Source organism: Thermobia domestica, chromosome 12 (assembly GCF_964235325.1).
Source record: "Thermobia domestica chromosome 12, izTheDome1.hap1.1, whole genome shotgun sequence".
NCBI classification, from domain to species: Eukaryota; Metazoa; Arthropoda; class Insecta; order Zygentoma; family Lepismatidae; genus Thermobia; species Thermobia domestica.
This window is the reverse complement of record NC_137465.1, coordinates 231,680,314-231,701,737: the sequence shown is the minus strand read 5'-3', so window position 1 is coordinate 231,701,737 and position 21,424 is coordinate 231,680,314. Positions and strand designations below refer to the sequence as shown.

The window sequence follows — 21,424 nt, the reverse complement described above, 5'->3', positions numbered from 1 at the left end:
TCAAAATTGCTCAGTATTTAAAGAGTCAAAAATTAGAAATCGAGTTCGATTTAGAGCCAGTATTCAAACCTGAAGTGATAGAAATTAACCATTTTTTTTTATTTTAATATTGATCGTTATAAAGAGAAACCTTCAAAAGGCAAAAGCAGTCATCTGCAATGGGTTAAACGTCTGAAGAATACATTACATCTCCTTCCTTAATGTTCTACTAAACCAGAAAGTGGTAGAAATTCGTTATAACTTCCGGTTTCAACAGTGATCTACGTAAATCAAAAACGATAACAGATAACGAGAAGTGATATTTTTGGATTCAATTCAGCGTTCTAAGAATATATATTATATCTCCACTTTAGTCTCTCTACTAAAACCCGAAGAGAAATAAATCTACTATCACTTCCGGTTTCAATAATAATTGATAAAATATCACTCTATAGGCTATAAACCAAACTTCTTCACGTGGTGTACACGTGACATTGCTGCTTGTTTATTTATGGACTTTTGAAACAAAGATACAAATTAAAACTCTCTTATTTTTGTTTGCAGTGGTCATAACGATACATGGTTTGATTTAGACAAGTCGTGTATAGTTTATTTCTTTATAGTTATGAAACTAGAGCCAACATCATGGCAGCACGAAGTACATCTGGAGCAATAACTTAAGAGTCTTCATCCCGGCGAAATTAAAATACCGCTAATTTTACAGTAATTATGTGATATCTTCAAATAGATAAAAGATAATAATCCAAATGTGGAACAAGAGCGCCCTAGACAATATTATTTTACATGAGAAACCGTTATCACGACTTACTTATCTGCTTTCGATTTCGAGCCATTTTGAAAATAGGCATTTATTTTCGCGTTTCTAAACAGCTGAAAACCGAAAGCCACTAGGTGACTTGTGATAACGGTTCCTCACGCAAAATAATATTGTCTAGGGCGCTCTTCTTCCATATTTCAATTATCTTTTATCTATTTGAAGATATCACATAATTACTGTAAAATTAGCGGTATTTTAATTTCGCCGGAATGAAGACTCTTAAGACACAGTGATATAATTTATTATTATTAAGTATTCTGCCTTTCGGCAATTCCTGGGACTCAAGAAGCTTTTCTATTGATTGATTTATTTAGGTTTAGGCATGGAAATATTTCTTCCACATTTCTCGATCTTCAGCTTTCTCTTTTACCTCCCAATCAGACTCCCAATACTTTTCTTCTATTTTTTAAATCATCGGTCGGTTTTGTTCTTCTTTCTATTCCTCGCTTTTCTTCCATCGTTCCTTCTATAGTGGTATGAAGAAGACAATTTCTTCCCAAAATGTGCCCAATCCAATTGGTCTTCCTACGAAGAAAGATGTCTAAAAGCGTTCTCTTCTCACCTATCTGTTTTCAAACATCTTCGTTTGTTGCTCTGTCTGTCCATTTTATCTTCTCCAACACTACATCTCGAAGCTCTCTAAATATTTACTCTCTAACTTCCGTAATGTCAAAGTCTCTGATATTTATGTCTGGGGCAATAACTTCATAATTTATGTATATTGTGCGTTCGAAAGGTGGCAGACTGAACTGTAGAGAATACCAAAAGATGTCAAGATTCCTATTCAACGTTCATGGGGTCCCCAAACGATTCAGAAAAAAAAAATCCGGTTTTTCCCGACTTTTCCGGTTCAGGTGTATGACACGGACATGTTAGTGATACCATTGGAAAGGTCCCGTTATACTGAAGAAAATTGTGTTTGAACCATGACTCTAGATCAGATAGTAATGACGCAGAACATTTTTGCAGTATATATGTATATACCCTGATGAAAATGTTTTTGCCTGTACAGGCATTTTGAGCCTGTTGTACCCGTTTAATGCCTGTCTTCCCCTTGTAAATTGGTACAGGTATAAAACAGGAGGTCACAGGGGCCCTGTGCAATAGGGTGGGCCGAAAAAAATTTCAGATATTCAGGATTGAGTAGTTATCAAAAGTTGTGCATTGGTACGAAATGAAGCCATGTCAAATATGTTGATTTTAAAACAATATTTAACCGGGCCCCCGTGGCCCTAAAGTGCCTAATTTTTTGTTCAAATAAAATGATTTTAGGTAATAAGAACATTTTACCAGACAATACTATTAATACATAAAACATGAAATATATGGTTTTAATATACGCAAGTAACTATTGAGACCTTAACTAACTTTCATAACTACCATATTAACACACGAAAAATCTTCGTGTTGAGCCCAGCTCAGAACTCTCAAACTTTAAGAGAATATCACTTTTTTGCATCTGGATGCAAAATGCACAACACTGGCTTTCCGAAGGCGGCGCTTACATTGCTGAATTCAAATAAACTAGAAACGATATGGCTGCGAGCCTCTCTTCCTGTATTGTCTTGCCTTCCAATTAAGGATATGATTTTGAATTATAGCTCAAAATGGAAAACGATCATTAACCCCAATAAGAAACGAGATACCCTCCATTAAGAGCCAAATTAAAGAAATTTAAGAACGGTGCTCAGAAGTTATTTGATATTTTCTCTTGCAAATGCTGCGATAGATTAACCTGTAAGTGAGTTAAATCAAATTAAATACCGCTTTTGGAGCGGGAGCTCATATTAGATCAGAAAAATCAGAGACAAATGACGAGTTGGAGCGTAGTTAAAGCAGAAACCCATAGGCTCAAAAGAAAGCATGACACACAGATCGATTATGATGCTGCGGTACCAATTACAAGAGGGCAGGATTTGAAATACCCGGGCTTTTTTATAAAAGCCCAACCCACCTGGGCCCATATGGGTTTTTTCGGGTATTTTCGGGTTTAATTGTTGTTGTTGTTTTTTTTTTTTTTTTTTTTTTTGTTTAATCGGGTTTTTTCGAAATATTTCAATATCTTTGGGCTAAAAGTGTTAAAATGTGATATATATTTCAAGATTGTCATTGTCACAACTTGCAACAATTTTCTACTCACTGCTGTTTTGAAAAAATTGCCGCCATTTTGAAATTTTACATTCGATTGCCGACAAAATCTGTACAGCAAATTTAGCGTAACTCGTGCTTTTCAAAATTTCAACCCGTCAAAATTTCAACTTAAAAGACTGAAAATTGCGCTTCGTAGCGTGGATATACGCTGTTTTGAAAAAATGGCCGCCAAAATCTATACAGGAAATTTCGAGTGTCTCGTGCTTGTACTGTGAAAATTTTAACTTAAAAGGCCGCAAGTTGTACCCTGTAGTGTGTGTGGTAGAGGCAGACAAACGAGTTGAGTTGGTTTTGTGTTTAACGTTCCTTTCAGCAGCGAGGCTATATGAGACGGGACCTACTGATTAACATGGAACCCGAACCACATGAGCTCCCTCCGGGAAGCACACCTGGGTCTCCCACGCCGAAGACGCGTACACTAACCGCTTAGCCATGAAGGAGCTCGGCAGACAAACGAACAAATGTAGATCAAGTCATCCAGAACCCTGACTGACGTTCGCCAAATATGAATACCAAAAGGGGTCTATTAATTTAAAACAAAGATACAATTCATGTTATATGAAATAAATAAATGTTTCAAAATGTCTTATATGAAATTAACATCTTCCAGCGTAAATAAACTTCCCATATTTTCTCCATGAGAATACGGACACCTCAGACCCCCCCTCAACTTTCCAACAATGCAATGACCTGTAGTCTGGTTATGAACAAAATTATAATAGGCCGCGGTGGCTCAGTGGTAGAGCGTTCACCTCTGGTGCATGGGGTCCCTAGTTCGATCCCAGCTCGCGCCAAGTGAGCTTTGTGGTGGACAAACACCTTGTGCGTGAGTTTTCTAGGAATCTTACGTTTCCTCCCACTTTCTTCATTCCGTCATTTCATTCATTTCTCATCATCACCGTCACCGTGAGCATATCAGGCATAACCGTGAGACTAAAAGATTTCTTTTTTTTTTTTTTTTTTCAAGAATATAATAGGCGAAAGTTCACTAAGCACCAGCTGTTTTTCTCTCTTCGTACCCTGCAATTAATTGTACGGACTGAAGATGCCTAAAAACTTAAGATGTGCTATAAAAATGCTTTACAGGAAAACAAGATGCAAATTACAAGTATTTAAATCAGTGGTAAAATCTACCTACAATATTCTTCGCGCGTTTAGCAATATTTATTTACATGGCTGTATTTGCCAAAATTACGTTCGTCAGTTTAATCTGATGAAAAGCTGATTTTTCTCCTTGTGTCGTGTGTAATTGTCAGGACCATATTTACATTTTTCTAAGACCTGGACCAAAGCACAATTCTGTGCCCTAGCCTCTGAAAAAGATTATAATTCTTGTTAACTTATCTAATGTGTTGCTGGAGAAAAGGTCAGTCACCTTCCCTGTGTTTGTAAATGTAGAAACACTCAAAGCCATCATTTTTTTTTTTTTTTTTTTTTAATGTTCCTGAAAGTATCCGAGTTTCCATAAAGTGCAATGGATAAAGTAGCATTGCAAATTTCGCTCGCTATCAAGTCGAACAGGGTGGTCTAATAACTTCCTCGAAACTGTTACCTGCAACAGCGTACTGTTCATTTACTAATTACAGGATTTCCAGCCAATGTCAGAATTTTTTGTTGTTGTTGTTTCTTTGTTTGTTTTTCACTTTTCGAATAAGCTGATATTGATAGCAGAAATGAAACGGAGTTAAAATACGGGACATTTCCCTGTCACGAGTAAATTTACGGGGACGTGGGACACTCGGGCCAAAAAACGGGACATGTTTTTTTGCGGGACGTATGGCAGGCTTAAGAGTAAAATATATAGTTTTATTGTTGAAGTATTCATTTCCGATCCTTCTGCGTTTAATTTCCCGAGCACTTCTTTTACGGCGAGTACATCAAAACTTCCACTAGTACGGAAATTTGAACTCAGCACTTGAAATAGTAAGCGGTGCATAGTCTTCGGAACCCCGAGCATTAAGCTTCTTAAATTTGACAAGAATTTTTACGCTATTGCTGGTGTTGATTCTACAGAATAATTATTTGAAGAGTAGCAACAAATAACTGAACTAAACTGTTATTGTTAGAGAACCAAATTTTAGTTGAAGAAACTTGTGTTTTACATCAAAGGTAAGAAATAATACTAATAGTTTTACTAATGTATTTACATATGTACTATTAGTACCGGCACCTATGACCTTAAACCCATCAAACGTATAACGTTTCTCGGTGTCACCCAGTCGACGAGCACACCATTCACGGAAAATATTTTCTAAAGTACAAATTGCTTATTTTACTTCAAATAGGCTATCAGCATAATCCATACATTAATTTGTTCTATAACTATCTCAAGCTAAGGTATTTTTTTAATTCATTCAGTGCATTCAGAACTTTACAAAGGTTGTATGTTGAATGTTGTTGTCTACCTTAACATGAAAGCCTCTAATTCGCCCAAGGAAAGTCTAAAATTCTGATGAAAATCACTTACAATGTGATCACCTTAGTTGTACCAATAATATACTAACAAATAGATCAAAAACCCTGGTGGGTTTTAAAGTGTTTTTTTTCAGGTGGGTCCAACCCGAAACAACCCACCGGGTTTTATCGGGCTGGGCCCACTTGGGCAAACCCTGCAAGAGGGTTATAATTGTTAGCCTCAATCCCCCACTTGGAACATACAGTAAGCGCTTCCACCCCGAATTCAGACGATGAAGAGTTTGCATGGAGCTATCATTTAGAGAATAAAATATAAAGTAAACCTAAATAAACAATAGTGAGCTCTAAACAAATGAGTACCGCAAAAGACTTAACAGGTGTCTCGAATAGATCGGCTGCTAAAATTGTATTCGCTGTTTTAGAAGATATGAATTTACTGAACAAAACTAACCAAGACAAGGTAGTAGATAAAAACAAAATCCGTAGGAAACTAGCAAAAAAGAAAAAGAAAAAAGAAACCGTCTACAGTGTACAGCTACTATTTTTAAGGGTCTCTATTTTGATGGCCGAAAATACCAAACTATAGTTCTAATTGACAATTGCAGTAGGCAAAGCACTGAAGAATATGCGGATTATATCGATTTGATCGATTGGTCAGAAATAATAGCAATGAAACGTCCAATTTCGGCTAAGTATCAACAGAAGAAGTAACCGAAATGATTGTGGAAAAGAGGAGGTTCCACAGTTTGTCAAGTTCCCCTTCCACACACAGGTTTTGGAGAGGTGTGTAAAGGTAGTAACAGAATCTTCTTCAGAAGCGTGCGGTAGTGTTGCACGAGACGGTTATATTCGTGCAAAACTGGAAGCACGAAAGTATCTACCAAGCTTGACATAAATCTCAATATTTTGTTCCAAGATTCAACTAAGGAGCTTTAAGTAAGAGGAGGGTGGGTGGGAGGAACTCGCTGTGTAGCCACCTCCACGTGGTGAGTTCTGGGCTGGTTTCGTATTTGTTGGTCAAATTTTTCAACCTTACCTTATATATTTGTGTCCGTACTAATATATCTACTAAACACCAATCAGACGAAGAGCTGCACATCAAATCAGAACATTTAAAATCCTGGGGTCAAGTTAAAGTATTAGGAATCTTAACCAATTGTCTATACATACTTAAAATATATATTTTTAAAAAAACAAAATAACACTTTTCGGACCCGCAGGGCCTGGTGAAATATCTTTATCTGCCTCTGTTTTGGGGAAGAAACATAGCATTACACAACTTTTACACGGTACTCAAACTTAATTTTCTGAAAAATATATTTCAATAATATTTTCACTATTCACAACCATATTTTTTTCAGCATTAACGTTCTTTCGGACTTCCGGGGCCCGGTTAAATATCTTTTTATCCGGCTCTGTTTTGGTGAGGAAACATGACATTATAAATTTTGCACTCAAACTTAACTTTCTAAAAAAATATATTTCAATAATATTTTCACTATTCACAACTATCTTTTTTTCTAAAAAAAATAAATAAATAAACGTTCTTTCGGGCCCCCGAGGCCAGGATAAATAACTTTTATTCCGGCTCTGTTTCTGTGAAGAAACGTAACAATATACAATTTTTGCACGGTACTGAAACTTAACTTTCTAAAAATATATTTTAATAATATTTTCATTGCTGGCTACTTTTTTTAAAAAAAATTAGCGTTCTTTCGGGCTCCCGGGGCCCAGTTAAATATCTGTTTATCCGGCTCTATTTTGGTGAAGAAACATAACATAAAATTATACAACTTTTGCATGGTACTCAAACTTAACTTTCTATATATATATATATATATATATATATATATATATATATATATATATATATATATATATATATATATATATATATATATATATACAGGGATTTATTTGTAGCCAGGGAAGCCTGGGAATTTCCCCCCTTCTAAGTTTTGGTTTCCCTGTCTCTAGCTTTAATTCTATCTTCCCAGCCTGGGAAGATATTTTCCACCTCTCTTAGGCTATACAATTTGTTCTAAGTGCAATAATTCAACTCCATGTTTTAGTAACAATTCTTTACTTTTTAAGTATGTTTGTTGTCGCGAGCTGGTATTGTTTATAGAATTGTTTCCCGAAGAAAAATGTTGCAGCTGATACTACTGATTATCGTACTTCATCTGAGTAGCAGAGTAATAATAATAATAATAATAATAATAATAATAATAATAATAATAATAATAATAATAATAATAATAATAATAATAATAATAATAATAATATTTTTAGTTATTAGTGAGCAGTCACTGCAGTTGTGAATTGGTATTTTCTTCGTTGACAAGCACCTTAAAAAGAGCATAAGGAAATGGATATTAGACTATATTTTAATAAAGGAAAAGCTCCTGACGATTAAAATGCAAGTAATTCCGGTAACAAAGTAAGAAAGTAAGATGCTTTCGTGTTAATTGTGAATGAAATTCGTGTTAAAAAGACAACTGTGATATTTAGAACTACCTATGTTAATGCGCAAAATCATCTGTCGTTTACCGTGCATCTTATTAAATTGTAAGAAATAAATGGAATGAACCTCGAACAAATTCTCCACTCTAATGTTACGTGTTTAAATATTATTGACTTTGTAGCTACAGAAATGAACGAAAACAGTATCTTGCGAATTCCGATGAACCCTTCGCGCTAATGATGGACGAATCCTCCACAGTGTCTCACAAATCTGTTCTCATTGTGTATATCCGTACTGTAGTTAATCAGGTGTGTATCAATATATTTTTAGGTTTATTTGAGTTATAGGTAACAATAGGCAGAAAGGTATGTGATTCCATAGTTAAAATATGTGAAAGTATGAATCTTTCCAAAATGATATTACGGGGAAGACTTATAACAGTTTGTATTGATGGCGCAAATAACATGCAAGGCGAAATAAATGGTGCTGTTTCTTTACTGCAGCAAGAATTAGACACGAATTTGTTGTGTTTCACTGCATGAGTCATAAGCTGGAACTGGCTGTTCACAACGTTGCAAATACGATTTCAGATATGGTTCATTTTCAATACCTTGTAGAGCGATTGCACGGTGTTTACTCAATGTCCCCGAAAACAGAAGAGAAATCAAATTAATATCACGAGAACTAAGTATTCGCTTCTATAATATTACTAAAGTTTTTGATGTACGGTGGTTAGGCTGTTCATACCGTTCAGCAGAATCATTGCGGAAATCCTACCCTGCGCTAGTGGAACACTTTTGACAAGCTTCTACAAATTTGCAGAGAAGCTTTCAGCAGCGTGTAATATTTTCAGCTCTGTACGTAAAACTTACTAAGTGGGACTTTGTTTATGAAATGTCCATGATCCGAGATGCGCTGGAACCTCTACATATCCTTAGCCTGTTTCTACAAGAAAGGTCTGCATCCCTCGTACAGGTAATAAGCAAGATTGAAACACTGTAAATGTTCTGGAAGCGCTGAAAGAAAAAGGGGCATGTCCATGAAACAATTACGTTAGTTTGAAGAAACTGGTCAGTTTTGTGGAGTCTCACTGGCAAAACTCTTAGTCAATTCTCTTAAGAAGTACCAGAAAATAAGATTGCAAGGGTCTAGCAGATAAGATACGCTCGAAACGTTCAGTGGGGCCGAGGTTTTGCTACAATCCAATTGGCGAGAAGAATTGTCTGCAAGAAAGTTAAACGGCGACAAAGAAGTAATGCAAATTTCAAAAATAAAATAAAATAAAATATAAAAATAAAAGAATCAAAATTTTCCTCTGATGATTCAGCCAAAATTCTGCAGGAATTTCGAGAGCATAAGGTGAAACCTAATATTGGACCAAATCTACAAAATCTTAACATGGAAATCAGTGTTCTTTCAGTTTATTCTGCAGAGTGTGAGAGAGGCTTTTCCAGCTTAAACTTCCAACATACTGATACTAGAAACCATTTATCTGTAAAAACCCTAGAATTTTCATAAACGTTAATGGACCAGATATTACCTCGTTCAATGCAGAAAAGTATGCCATCAGCTGGATAAAAAATGGACATCATGGCATCATGCTACTATCAACAAACTAACTGGGAAAAAGATGGTATTCGATGTAAAAGAACCTCGTATTGCTACACTATTCTACGTATTGCTAAAGTGAGGTACGGTGTGAAAGTATTGTTAATTTCTAAAGACGTGTTAGATAATGCCGTAAATCATGCTTCAGCTTAACCCTGTCTTTGTTCAATTCTGGATCCATTTTAATGCCAGCATATTTTGTTGGCCAAAAGTTTACTTTCAGCAGAACATTGATAGGTGCACACACCCCTGAATCTAATTTTATTAAGTACAAGGAGCAAAATGGCATTAAAACTTATTTATGGTAATGAGGAATGTCATTTAGTAGAGTCTTTCCCCTTCTATTTAATAAAATTAGGCTCAAGTATATATATGCACCTTTCACTGTTCTGCCCAAAATAAACTCTTACCTTTTGTTGTATTTATTGTTCGGGCGGGGAATTTGGTCTTTAAGGACCAAATTAGAACAGACTAAAGAATTACTTGTCATAGCAAAACCCTTTTACGTAGGACTGTGACACTTGTTATGACAAGGTGTGCAGATTGCAATGCAACTTTGTCCTCAGCAGTAGGACAAAAAGTAATAAGGTAACTAACGCATGCAATCTAATCTACCTAACCAAATCTTATCTAACGTACCTATTCGTATTTATCATAAAATTGTTTTTCAAAAAGTTTAAAAAATGATGAACTTGGGGGTCTCCTATCATATCCAGTACCATAATTTCAAAGTAGGTAGGTTTAAAAATAACGTTGTCCCAACTCCACTTTAAAGTTGTTATGTTATACGGAACACAATCTTGCATAAATATTCCCCCCTTCTACAAAATCCACAAATAAATCACTGTATATATATATATATTTCAATAATATTTTCACTACTTGCAACTATTTTTTCAAAATTAACGTTCTTTAGGGCCCCCGGGGCCCGGTTAAATATCTTTTAATCCGGCTCTGTTTTGGTAAGGAAACATAATATAACATTTTACAACTTTTGCACGATACTCAATCTTAATTTTCTTTAAAAAAAAATCGGCCGTTTTCGGCTTACCCTACTGTGCTACCATGTTTGGTGCCTGTATCGGCCTGTGCCTCGCCTGTAATGTAAGTGAAAACATTACAGGTAAGGCCCAGGTCTTGTAGCGAGAAACTGTACGCGCTGTGTAATGTGGGAAAGTACACGACATGGCATGTTCATTGGATGTAAGAAGCGTATAGAAGGCACGTATCTGCGCAAACTGGTGACAGACAAAGTACATGGCACGTGTGAAGCACAAACATGGGCTGTGCAGGGAGCATGCTAGTAAATAGTATACATGCGCTGTTACCTTATTGTGTACAGGTTCTGTATAAGGAATGTATTTCGAAAAGAACAGGTAATGTAGGGAGAATCTGTGCACAATCATCTTCAACAAAAGTCAATTCTTGTTATGCTTCAGTACAGTAGCGTACGCAGGAATTTATTTCGGGGGAGTCCAAACTCAATATGTGGGTATTTTATATTAAAATTCCTAAAATTGCCCCTAAAATTAGGCTAAATTTACACAAAAGTCGAAATTTCGGGGGGTAGGACCCCCAGGACCCATCCCCTGCGTACGTCCCTGCTTCAGTATAACATAACTTCTGGAATTAAACTGGTACACAACTTTACATTATTCTTTAATTTTCCTAATCGGAGTTGGTAGTTTACGAATCTCGTCATGAAAATTAATTATAGTTCCAAATTTCCACGTAATTCGAATTTCTTTTCGCATCAAGATTTTAAGAACATAACTCTAATATCATTACTTTCGTCCATAAGTCCTTAACAGATTCCAAGTTGACAGTCTTCGTTACTTGTTACTTTTTCATCTTTCACTGGCACCAAGACAAACATTTCAACAAAAACATCTTTCCGCAGAGGGCTTATCACAACTTCATTCTAAAGTGTATTTTATCTGTATACGTCATTGTAATGTAGGGTTTTTCTGTTTTCTTGATGGTAAGTAACTATTTACAGATGTACTGCTTGAAATGTTTGCTATTTTGCCACTTTCTTCTGTTTCGGAAATGTCCGAAGTATCATTTCTATCACTTATATTCTCTGATTATTGTATCTTCAATGAGGAAACAGTGCTCTTCTTTAATTGATTGAAACGGACAACAAAATAAATGCTCTAATTGAAATGGAACTAATATTTTGAGCATTCTGTCTTTGGGGTTAATATGCTTTCCTGAAAAATGCTGAGTATGTCATTTCGCCTGGAACTGAGCCACATATGAACTACTCTTCTACATATGCCATCTAAATTAAATTGTGGGTTGTTTGATGCACCTATACCGAAATGTGGCCAGTTTTGCAATTGTACTACATAGCACGCCTACCATCTAGATGATACTGAACGAATAAGGGCTGATCCTGTTTAGTCAATTTGCTCCCACTTTTGAAAGTCTGTCGCCCTACAACCCCTAAAGTTTGCTAAAGACTTCCAATAGCAGAGTATTGGGCGTCTGATGAAGAAGTAGACTTCTGGAATGTAATGAGCACTCAATTGAAATACGCCAATTTTATACTATTTAATCACTACCCTGAGTGTGAGACTTAACGGGGGTATGAAAGGAAGTCTCCCATCCCACGATATCTCCTAGATGTTATTTTCTCTGGAGTGCACTTCATCACCTCCGGTACAATGTCCCTTAGTTCGCATTGCTCACCCTTACCATAATTCATTGGTTCTGGCCAGGCCCGTATCAGGTGAGATAGGGGGCCGGGTTTCCCTAAATTTTTACTGGTCCCTCCTGGAAATTTTCGCGGTAGGTTTAAAAGTGAACTATAATATGGTGATGAATTATAATGTGGCCCCCTCTAAATTTTTGGGCTGGCTACGGGCCTGGTTCTGACTGAAGTTTTTGTTTGTTCTTCAGAAATAAACCAATGCAATAGCAATAGTTTGTGTAAGTTTGTATGTGTTCAAAGTAGCATAATTTGCACACATTGTTGGCTGGGTGTATTTGTCTTTTTTGTTGTTGTTATTGTTGTTAAAAATAAAAATCTTCCAGTTTTACAAAATCTTTCAGTTTATGCCGGTTCGGCTAAACGAGACGGTGATGATGATAAATGAATGTAATGGTGGAATTAAGAAATTGGGAGGAAATAAGAGAACACCTTGAAAGGCCACGAACACTGTGTTTCTCCACCACAAAGTTCACTTGGTGCTAGTTGGGATGGAACCAGGTACGGTACCTCACGCACCACCACTAACCACCGCGGCCCGTTGTTAAAAATAAGTGAACGAAAAAGCCTCCCTACAACAGCAGTTAGGATTTCTGATTGAATTCTTTTCTTCTTTTTTTTTTAGGTTGTTTTAAAAACCTTGAAGTTCAATAAGATCTTTCGTTTTCTTCTATTTGCAGATTGTAGAGCACAACAATGCTCTTTGCACAGAGAACTATTATGAATTAACTTTGCCTGCACCATGCTGGATGGCCTGCACTACGCACGCGCAATGCGGAAAGCGCTGCTTTGATGTTCTTCCATGGAGTGATGCTCAATGCGGTTTGCATTTTCGCTCCGCGTTTGTTTGTGGGCAGCGAGAGGACGTGGAACCTTGGTGTTTTGTGGATATAATAATAGTAAGCGTTACATACAGAGCTTAAAGATGCTATCTGATCAGTAAGTATCTATCTATATATATTATCGTACTAAAAATGTCAGCATTCCTACCCTGGGTATCTTTCGATGTATCTTGGGCTAACTGTTAGCGTTGTCCCCTTGGATACGAGAAGATACGAGTTCGTTTCCTGTCAGGGGTATATGTTCGTTTATGTCGTTTTTCACGGAAAACTGGAGCATCGTATCATGTAATATCGGTAGTAGAAAGGAACGTTCAACTCCAACACTTCAGAGCTCCTCCGTGGCTAAGCGGTTAGCGTACGCGCCTTTGGCGTGGGAGACCCGGGTTCGATTCCCGGCGGGAGCTCATGTGGTTCGGATTCCACGTTAATCAGTAGGTCCACGTCTCATATAGCCTCGCTGCTGAAAGGGACGCTAAACTAAAATCAACTCAACTCAACTCCAACACTTCAGTCCATACTGAAGTGAAGTAACATACGCTATTTTTAATGCAGAAAATGCGTTGTGAACAGCATGGCAACAGTTACTCTGTTAATAATTCCCAACCCTGAATCAACCATAAACAAGCTAGAAACCGTGTGCTACGATAGAACTAGCAAGAATTGTCGAAATGGTTCTAACGTCAAATTCTGATTCTGATAACGATTATGGTCCTCCTGCTCCTAAGAAACGTAAAAGTAAGATAAAACCCACCAGAAGGAAACAAAAATATAGACGAGCCTGGGAGACAAAGTCAGAATTTAAAAATTGGTTGTGTTGTGACCCAATCAGTAACTTACGAGCAAAATGTAAAGTGTGTAATATAAGTTTTGTGTCTGATATAAGTACTGTAAAAAAACATGGCTTAAGCATAAATCACATACAAAACATGTTACTTGTAGCGAGAGGTAGTCAACCTAATTTAAATCCATTATTTGAACAAAACATTAGGAGTTTCAGAAAAAATTCACATTCAATCGACAAGAACTTGCAAACTGATACAAGTCTCAAAAAAAGTTCACATCTTGTCAGTAAGATTTCACAAACTGATTTAAGTAACATGGAGACTTCGCATTTAATCAACAAGAATTTACTAAATGATATAAGTGTTAAGAAAACTCCACAATTGATCAGCAAGAACTTGCAAATTACACCAATTGTTAGTCAGTGTAATTTAAGGTCGGTGCTTAAGAAAGAAGACTGTGTCACGAAAACTTCACATTTGATATGTGAGAACAAGTGAGTACCAAGTTCTCTCAGGAATCACATACGTCCTAGTGGATTAAGTTCCGCAAGTGGTTCCCAAAATATCAAAATTTACGGGGAAATTGATAGGATTATACGAAACGTAAACAGATGAACGAGAAGGGTAGTAAAGGTCGTCACTGTACAGTAACTAATTACGGTGAAAAATTGTTTAATCTTGGACTATATGAAGGCGCGTAGCGAGACCATATTAGCTAAACTAACAATAGAGCATAATGTCAGTGTTCCAAACTTACATACCCAACGTAGATAATATGTATGATCATAGAAATATCACAACAGTACGTCACACACAAGGCTGCAAGGGTATTATTTAGTTTTTCCCTCAGATCATTTGGTAGTGACTCTGCTCACTTGGTAGTTATTACGGTTGCTTGTTTGTACCTGAGATTTAGTTATGAGTATAAATACAGAGTGGACGTGTGGCATAAAAACTAACTAACTAACTAACTCTATGGCCTATGGAACCCGGAGGTTCAGTGCCGCGTTCACAAAAGCTCTCCACTGTCTTCTATCCTTAGCTAATTGGATCCAGTTTCTACTTTGTATTCCTATCTCTGCGAGATCCATCTTAATATTATCCTCCCATCTGCGCCTAGGTCTTCCCAATGGTCGTTTTCCTATGGGTCTACCAGTCAAGACTTTGAAAGCGTTTCTACTTTCTTCCATTCTAGCTACATGACCTGCCCACCTAAGCCTCCTAGACTTGACGACCCTAACAATGTTGGGTAAACCGTATAAACTATGTAGTTCCTCGTTATGAAGCTTCCGCCATTCCCCATTCTCGTTCCTCTTGGGTCCGAATATTCTTCTCAGGATCCTGTTCTCAAATAAAAACTGCAGTGCATAAAACACAACCCAACTTGTGGTAGATGGCCACTAAAAAACGCGAATACAATCAGGACAGGAGTGCTAGCGATGGAGTGCTTCTGTAGGAACCGGATGCGTCAGCGATAGTGGGTATTCCTATAAACAAAGTCGTTTACAACGGCTCACTTTACGTTACAGTACAGATTCCGGAGCCGTCGATGGATTTGGGGGAGAGGCTGATATTTAGTATCTCCCCCAATCTCACACATATAAGATTTACAGTGTGTTACTTACTTTACAAAATATAGCTTAGCTAGGGGCAGCTAGCGAAGGAGTTAGAAGCCTCCAGGGCCCTTGTACTTATACCTTTATCACAATTTAGACAAAAACAAGGTACTCTGTTCTGGAACCATAAAACTAGTTGGGGGAGATACTAAATGCCATCCAGCTGCTATATTCTTTAGGCAAGAGCTTAAAAGCCTTAGTGAGTAGTAATCGAAACTGTCTGAACAATCGTATCCTCTTACTAGTGACATTGTAACTTAATGTGTGTCCAGTGACGCTGCCATGATTTTGGTCTGCGTTACGCTTTGATTAATGACATACATGTGAATTCTTTCTATATAGAGAAGGAAGAAATGAACATTGACAAACTTGCCTGCATATATGGGTCGTTCTTCTCAACGGAATATTCTGTTAAAAGAAGGTTGAAAGTGGCAAATAATAAAGCAACACCAGGCACTCGGAGTTTCCAGACTACTTTTGTTTACCAAACATTTAAGGCATTCCATTCCTTACTCATGTGACGGAGAAGATCAGGTTTTACTCACCTTCCCATTCTCGTCAAGAGCTGCCGTCCAGTTCGAATTTTGTTGGCAACACAGAATTTCGGAGAAAATATCTGTTTCACTGCCATGTAGTGGGAGAAGAAGGATGATAGGCAGGGCTTGAAAAATCCACTCGCCTTTGGCGAGTAAAGTCCGATCAATCAAAAACGTGAATTCCAGAATAAAATATAATAATAATAAAGAATTTTATTGTCGTTAAGCTATACATAGCAATAGACAACGTCAAAATTTGATACAACATTGATACGTAAGTATAAATAAATAATGATCTATAACTAAATTAATGATGAAATGACATTACAAAATAAATTACAATAACAATATACATTTTAAATACAAGCTCAACACGAGATTACAAAATACGTTACACTTCTATTGAACAATTAAAATACTCCTGTAAAGAATAAAAGGGCGTTGCAACTAACCAATTGTATAACTTACTTTTAAATCTATCTATATGTTCATCTTTTAGTGATGCAGGCAACTTGTTATACAATTTTATTCCAATTGTCTCATAACTATTTAATGATTTGGACAGTCGTTGATATGGGACATTTATGAATTTACTACTTCTAGTATTATACGAGTGGATGTCTTCCCTGAGTTGTAAATTTTGGTGATTACTTTTTATATAGAGGAGTACTGTGTAAATGTATAGATTGATTATTGTCATAATTTTAAGATTGATAAACAAAGGTCTGCAATGAGCTAATTTGTCTACGTTTGAAATAATTCTGATGGCCTTTTTCTGTATTAAAAGAATGCTATTTACATGATAATTGTTACCCCAAAATAATATATGGTTATACTTGTAAGAGACATGACAATAACCGAAATTAAAAAATGTATTGATATGTTTACTGTGTCGCAAAGTGACTAGTATTTATTTGTATAAACACTGTGACTGCAAAGTGATCTGGCTAATTGATTTTTGGCTGGCGAGTACTTGCAAGCACTATTTTTTTAAGGCTTGCTAATAGGTAAATTTTCTATATGACCCACTAAGACTTTTAATTTCTTGCCTAAAGAGTATCATGTGTTTTTTTAATATCATTCATTTGAGCTATATCACCAGACCACACGAAAAGCGGAAAAAGCGCCAAAATGTATGGCCTATGTTTAGTTAAACGGGTTAAGCCTTATTTTGCAAAGAATGATAGAATTTCGTTTATTTCTGTTAATATTAGATTTGGTTACGTTAGTTTACTTGCATATTTATATATGGGTGATTCCACGAAAAAGGGAAATTTTCTGTCACAGGCATTTCTTCAAACTACTACTAGAAAGAATCACCTCATTTTTATTTTGTTTGGTAGTAACCGTCACAAAGTAGGTATGCCATGTATAACAGTTTGCAAATATAACACGAAACATACGTAAAAAATTAATTATTACCCAATTTCTCAACACCGTGGGCTGTCACAGACTACAGTTGACTGATTTTAATCAATAAATTACAACTGAAGTCGCAAATCAAACATCATTTAATGGTAATTAAATGGAAGAGGACACTTCAATGTTTCGGTTTTGTGGAAAGTAAACCTTTATAACGATTATTTTCGAAAGCTTGACTATGCTTCGTTTCTGTCACCTCTATTTCGTCTCAATTCCATGGCAATAGAAAAAATTATCATTGCTCTCAACAGATAGCATGGTCGTCCACATTGCCAACACCCACAAGAAAAGGCAAACATGTTTGACTGAAGAACAGAAAAAGTTGTGTGCATATGTTAAAAGCTATAGGAAAAGTATTTTTGTGTGTGGAAAGCAGGTGCGTATATTAATTGACACTCAACACCATGGTATTTATTACTGAATGTATTTATATGGTATATACCTTCTTTCCCTTGAGGAACCTACGCCTTAACGTAGAAAATTCGTACACAATTACTCACATGTACTGGTTAAAAAGTAGGCCGGTAAAGATAAATTATATTCGATTTTCTCAACTCCATGTCCATCTGAAAACTAAGGAATCCAGGGTGTTGAGACAAGTTCACGGAGTTGATAATCCTATAGTGTTTGTTATGCTCATGCTCTTCCAAATATTGGTTCTTTCAATATATTGATAAAAATAAAGCTCGTTTATGGTCTAGTGACTTGTACGCTTGCCTTTCGTGCGTGGTTCTGGGTTTGTTTCCCGGTGGAAGCTCAAAAATTAATGGTGTTTACTTCGCACAGTGAGGCAATTGAAAAACTCATTTGAGTAGAGATGTACTGAAACCTGATCGCGCAAACCATCACAACGGCCGTAGGAGCCGACACGCTGACCACGTGTCATTCACACTCAAAGGCCGGCTGGTGGGTTCTAGCCCATTTAAGGAGTGTTTCGCGGAAGTTCAGATTTGGGGCTGTCAGGTAGCCGGAGATAAAACTTCAGTCAAGTCAAGATGGATGGTATCTGTTTTTAACCTATTGACGTCTCAATCTTACGATCAGCTAATTCTTTTCTTTTTAGGGATTGTCGAAGAGTCTGATGGCAATGTACGGACAGTCAATTTTATGACGCGGATCGGGAGGAATTTCTCCTGGCCTACTAAACCTGACGTTTAAAAAGCGTTGGCAGTTGTCATTCTGTGTAGACTAGAACAGCCCTTCCCTGTTTCCTCAAGACATTTCCTTCATTGGAGTGGAAAATGAGGGCTACTTAACAATGAACATCGAATTATTTAAAGAAAACAGAAATGATGAGTGCCTTACACTGTTATTTAGTATGCATTATACAGGGCGTTTCAAAACAATACCGACAACGTTTGGGAGGTGATTCCTAACACCAAGATAAGATAAAAAGTATAGACCATTCTGGGTGTACAAATGCTTCCTTTCGCAGCTATAGGCTGCCGAAAACATGAAAAAAATGAACTTTAAAGGTCCATAGCATAAAACTATGGGACCTACCGTAGTCGGATCAGACTTCACTTAGGAACTAGTATGTGCGCTATCCAAATATCCATGTTTCAGAATCTTGCGGTACTTCCACAACAACTTTTATAGAAGTAGTTGGTGAGTACTTTTGATTATACGCCCGTAGCCAAACTCCCTCTATAAAAATTGCTTCGTTAGTACCTCAGGATTCTGAAACATATTTTTGGATAGTGCACATATTAGTTCCTAAGTGAAGTCGTGACCCGACTACGGCAGGTCTCATAGTTTTGGAGCTATGAACCTTTAAAGTTCATTTTTTTCATGTTTTCGGCAGCATTTGTGCCGAAAGGAAGCATTTGTGCACCCAGGTTGTCTATACTTTTCGTCTTATCTTGGTGTCAGGAATCAGCTCCCAAACGATGTGTGTATTGTTTTGAAACACCTTGTATATATACCAAACATACAAATACCTTACCAAATGTTGAAAAAGTATTGCACTTTTGACGTGTTGACTTGATCACACAGAGAAAACAGACGGTTTACATAAGCTCAGAAAACAAATGAAGTAGACAATAGACAAGTTTAGTGATTACTTCCTTTGTTTCGTAAGCTTACGTGAAACGTCTGTCCTCTCCATATGATAGTCAACATATTGAAAGCGCAGTAATTTTTCAATATTCGATAAGTGTATGTGTATTTCTTTTTTTCTTATTTACGTCACATATTCATATATGTATGTATATATATATGTACGTATATATATATGTACTCAATTTTGGAACCTTCATTTGATATATTTTCATATGTTTGCAGTATTTTCTGGAGTATTTTTGTGTAACGAATTACGTGTCATCTAGTTTGTTAGAATTTTATTCAACATAAGGAGAATAATTCTAACTTACAAAAATTATTGGAAAATTATTTCAATTTTTATGTAAATTATAAGCTTAATCACTTATAAACCAAAACTTATCACCAAGATGTATCACGTTTCTCAACTCCACAGCAATTTTCAACTCCGTGTTAACTAATCTCAACTCCGTGACCTATGGTCTCAACTCCGTGGGTGCTGAAAAGTTTATTATTTTTTATTTACTACACCAATAACGATTCAGCTCTGCTGAACACCTAATTAACATGTACTTAGTAGTAGTAAGTGCATCTGATATTTTTTTCGAAATAGGCGACCATCAACGGAACAAAAATTTTCCAAGTGAAAATTTCCCTTTTTCGTGGAATCACCCATATATATTTCCTTATGTCTGCTTCCGGTAAGTACATATACTCTCACTTCGCATTTTAATTTCTACATGTCGTACGATTCCATTCTTAAATGCAACAGATATCAATTATAATTCCGTTACTGAAAATGATTTACCAGCTCAAGATGAACATTGACCAACTTGCCTCCATATATATAGGTCCAAAGTGTAAGATGGAAGCTGAAAATAATAGGTTGGTGACGGACGATACTAATAAGAATAGTGAAGCATCTCCCCTGAAAATTATTGGGATATTAGAAAACGACATAAGAGTTCTGAAAAATGAGAATGAAGAGTTAAGGAAGAATACAATATGTATATCTCAAGAAAGGAGTGAAAACATGACTGCAGACCAAAAGTCAGTAAACCCTAGACGATAGGAAAGTGCCCCTTACAAAGCCAATAATAATAATAATAATAATAATAATAATAATAATAAACTAAATTTAAGGTTAATAGTGTCATGTTCCCACCCTTAAAAAATATATTTGACCCATTATCAGATTTGCCTCTTAAAGCAGAAGATGATGGAAATATAGTACGACGGCCATCTAGTGAGATAAAGAAGACAAAGTCAAACTGCAAAACTCGACCTATGAAAATCTGTTTATAATCTGATAGCCAGGGAAGAGGTGTTTACTCCGTTATCTTAAAACTAGGTTTTGTTCTATGTATTTATATTACATATGGACAGAAATAAGTTTGTTTCATTTTGGTGTTACTATGCAACAAGCGGGTTATGCTGGAAGGGGTCACATAAGCTTAAAGCGGAGTCTAAACTGTTTCTCGACTTCATCCGAAACAAATTGTGCTCCATTTGAACTCAAAACCGGGACTAATTGGCCACAAATGCGATACGTCTGCCGACTCACACACGAAGGACTCTTGATACGTTATACTGATCTTTACATACTTTTAATATAATTGTCTAATTGTCAAGAGTCGTTTGAGAAGAACAAAAAGATAAACAGTTGCATAAGTAACCATTATACAAAATTACATATGGACAGTTTCAAAATACTGCAGAGTACAGAAGAACTAATTAAGTCCAAGTTAGTTCACTACGACTTATATTAGTCCAAGTTAAAGAAGTATAACGACTTAATTTGCGTATCAGTAAGAAAAGTGAATAAAGATACGAATTATTTGAGTCCACTTTGGCTCTGACCCATTTATATATAAATAGATCAAAGATACTTCTGATTTCAGTAAATGCCTTTCATGGGGTTTGTATGATCCCCCAAAAAGTACGGTATTTCGATGTAGTTTATCAATAGTAAATATTATTAAAACGAAACAATATTTAGAATTTTTCTTTGATTGAAA

The 21,424-nt window shown here is 36.3% G+C and overlaps 1 protein-coding gene across 3 annotated transcripts in view; it reads left to right on the top strand.

Annotated features, from left to right (window-relative positions):
• The first annotated feature begins 12,951 nt into the window (after positions 1-12,951).
• Dip-B (Dipeptidase B) overlaps positions 12,952-21,424 on the top strand; it is a 72,430-nt gene continuing 63,957 nt past the window's right edge. For 2 of the 3 annotated variants that reach the window (XM_081734858.1, XM_081734859.1), the window contains exon 1: positions 13,664-14,286. In XM_081734858.1, coding sequence (XP_081590984.1) covers positions 13,679-14,286 — 608 coding nt within the window. In that variant the 5' untranslated portion in view covers positions 13,664-13,678. Of the gene's footprint in view, positions 13,108-13,663; positions 14,287-21,424 lie in introns of those variants that run through there. The other variant, XM_081734860.1, reaches the window with a different exon arrangement.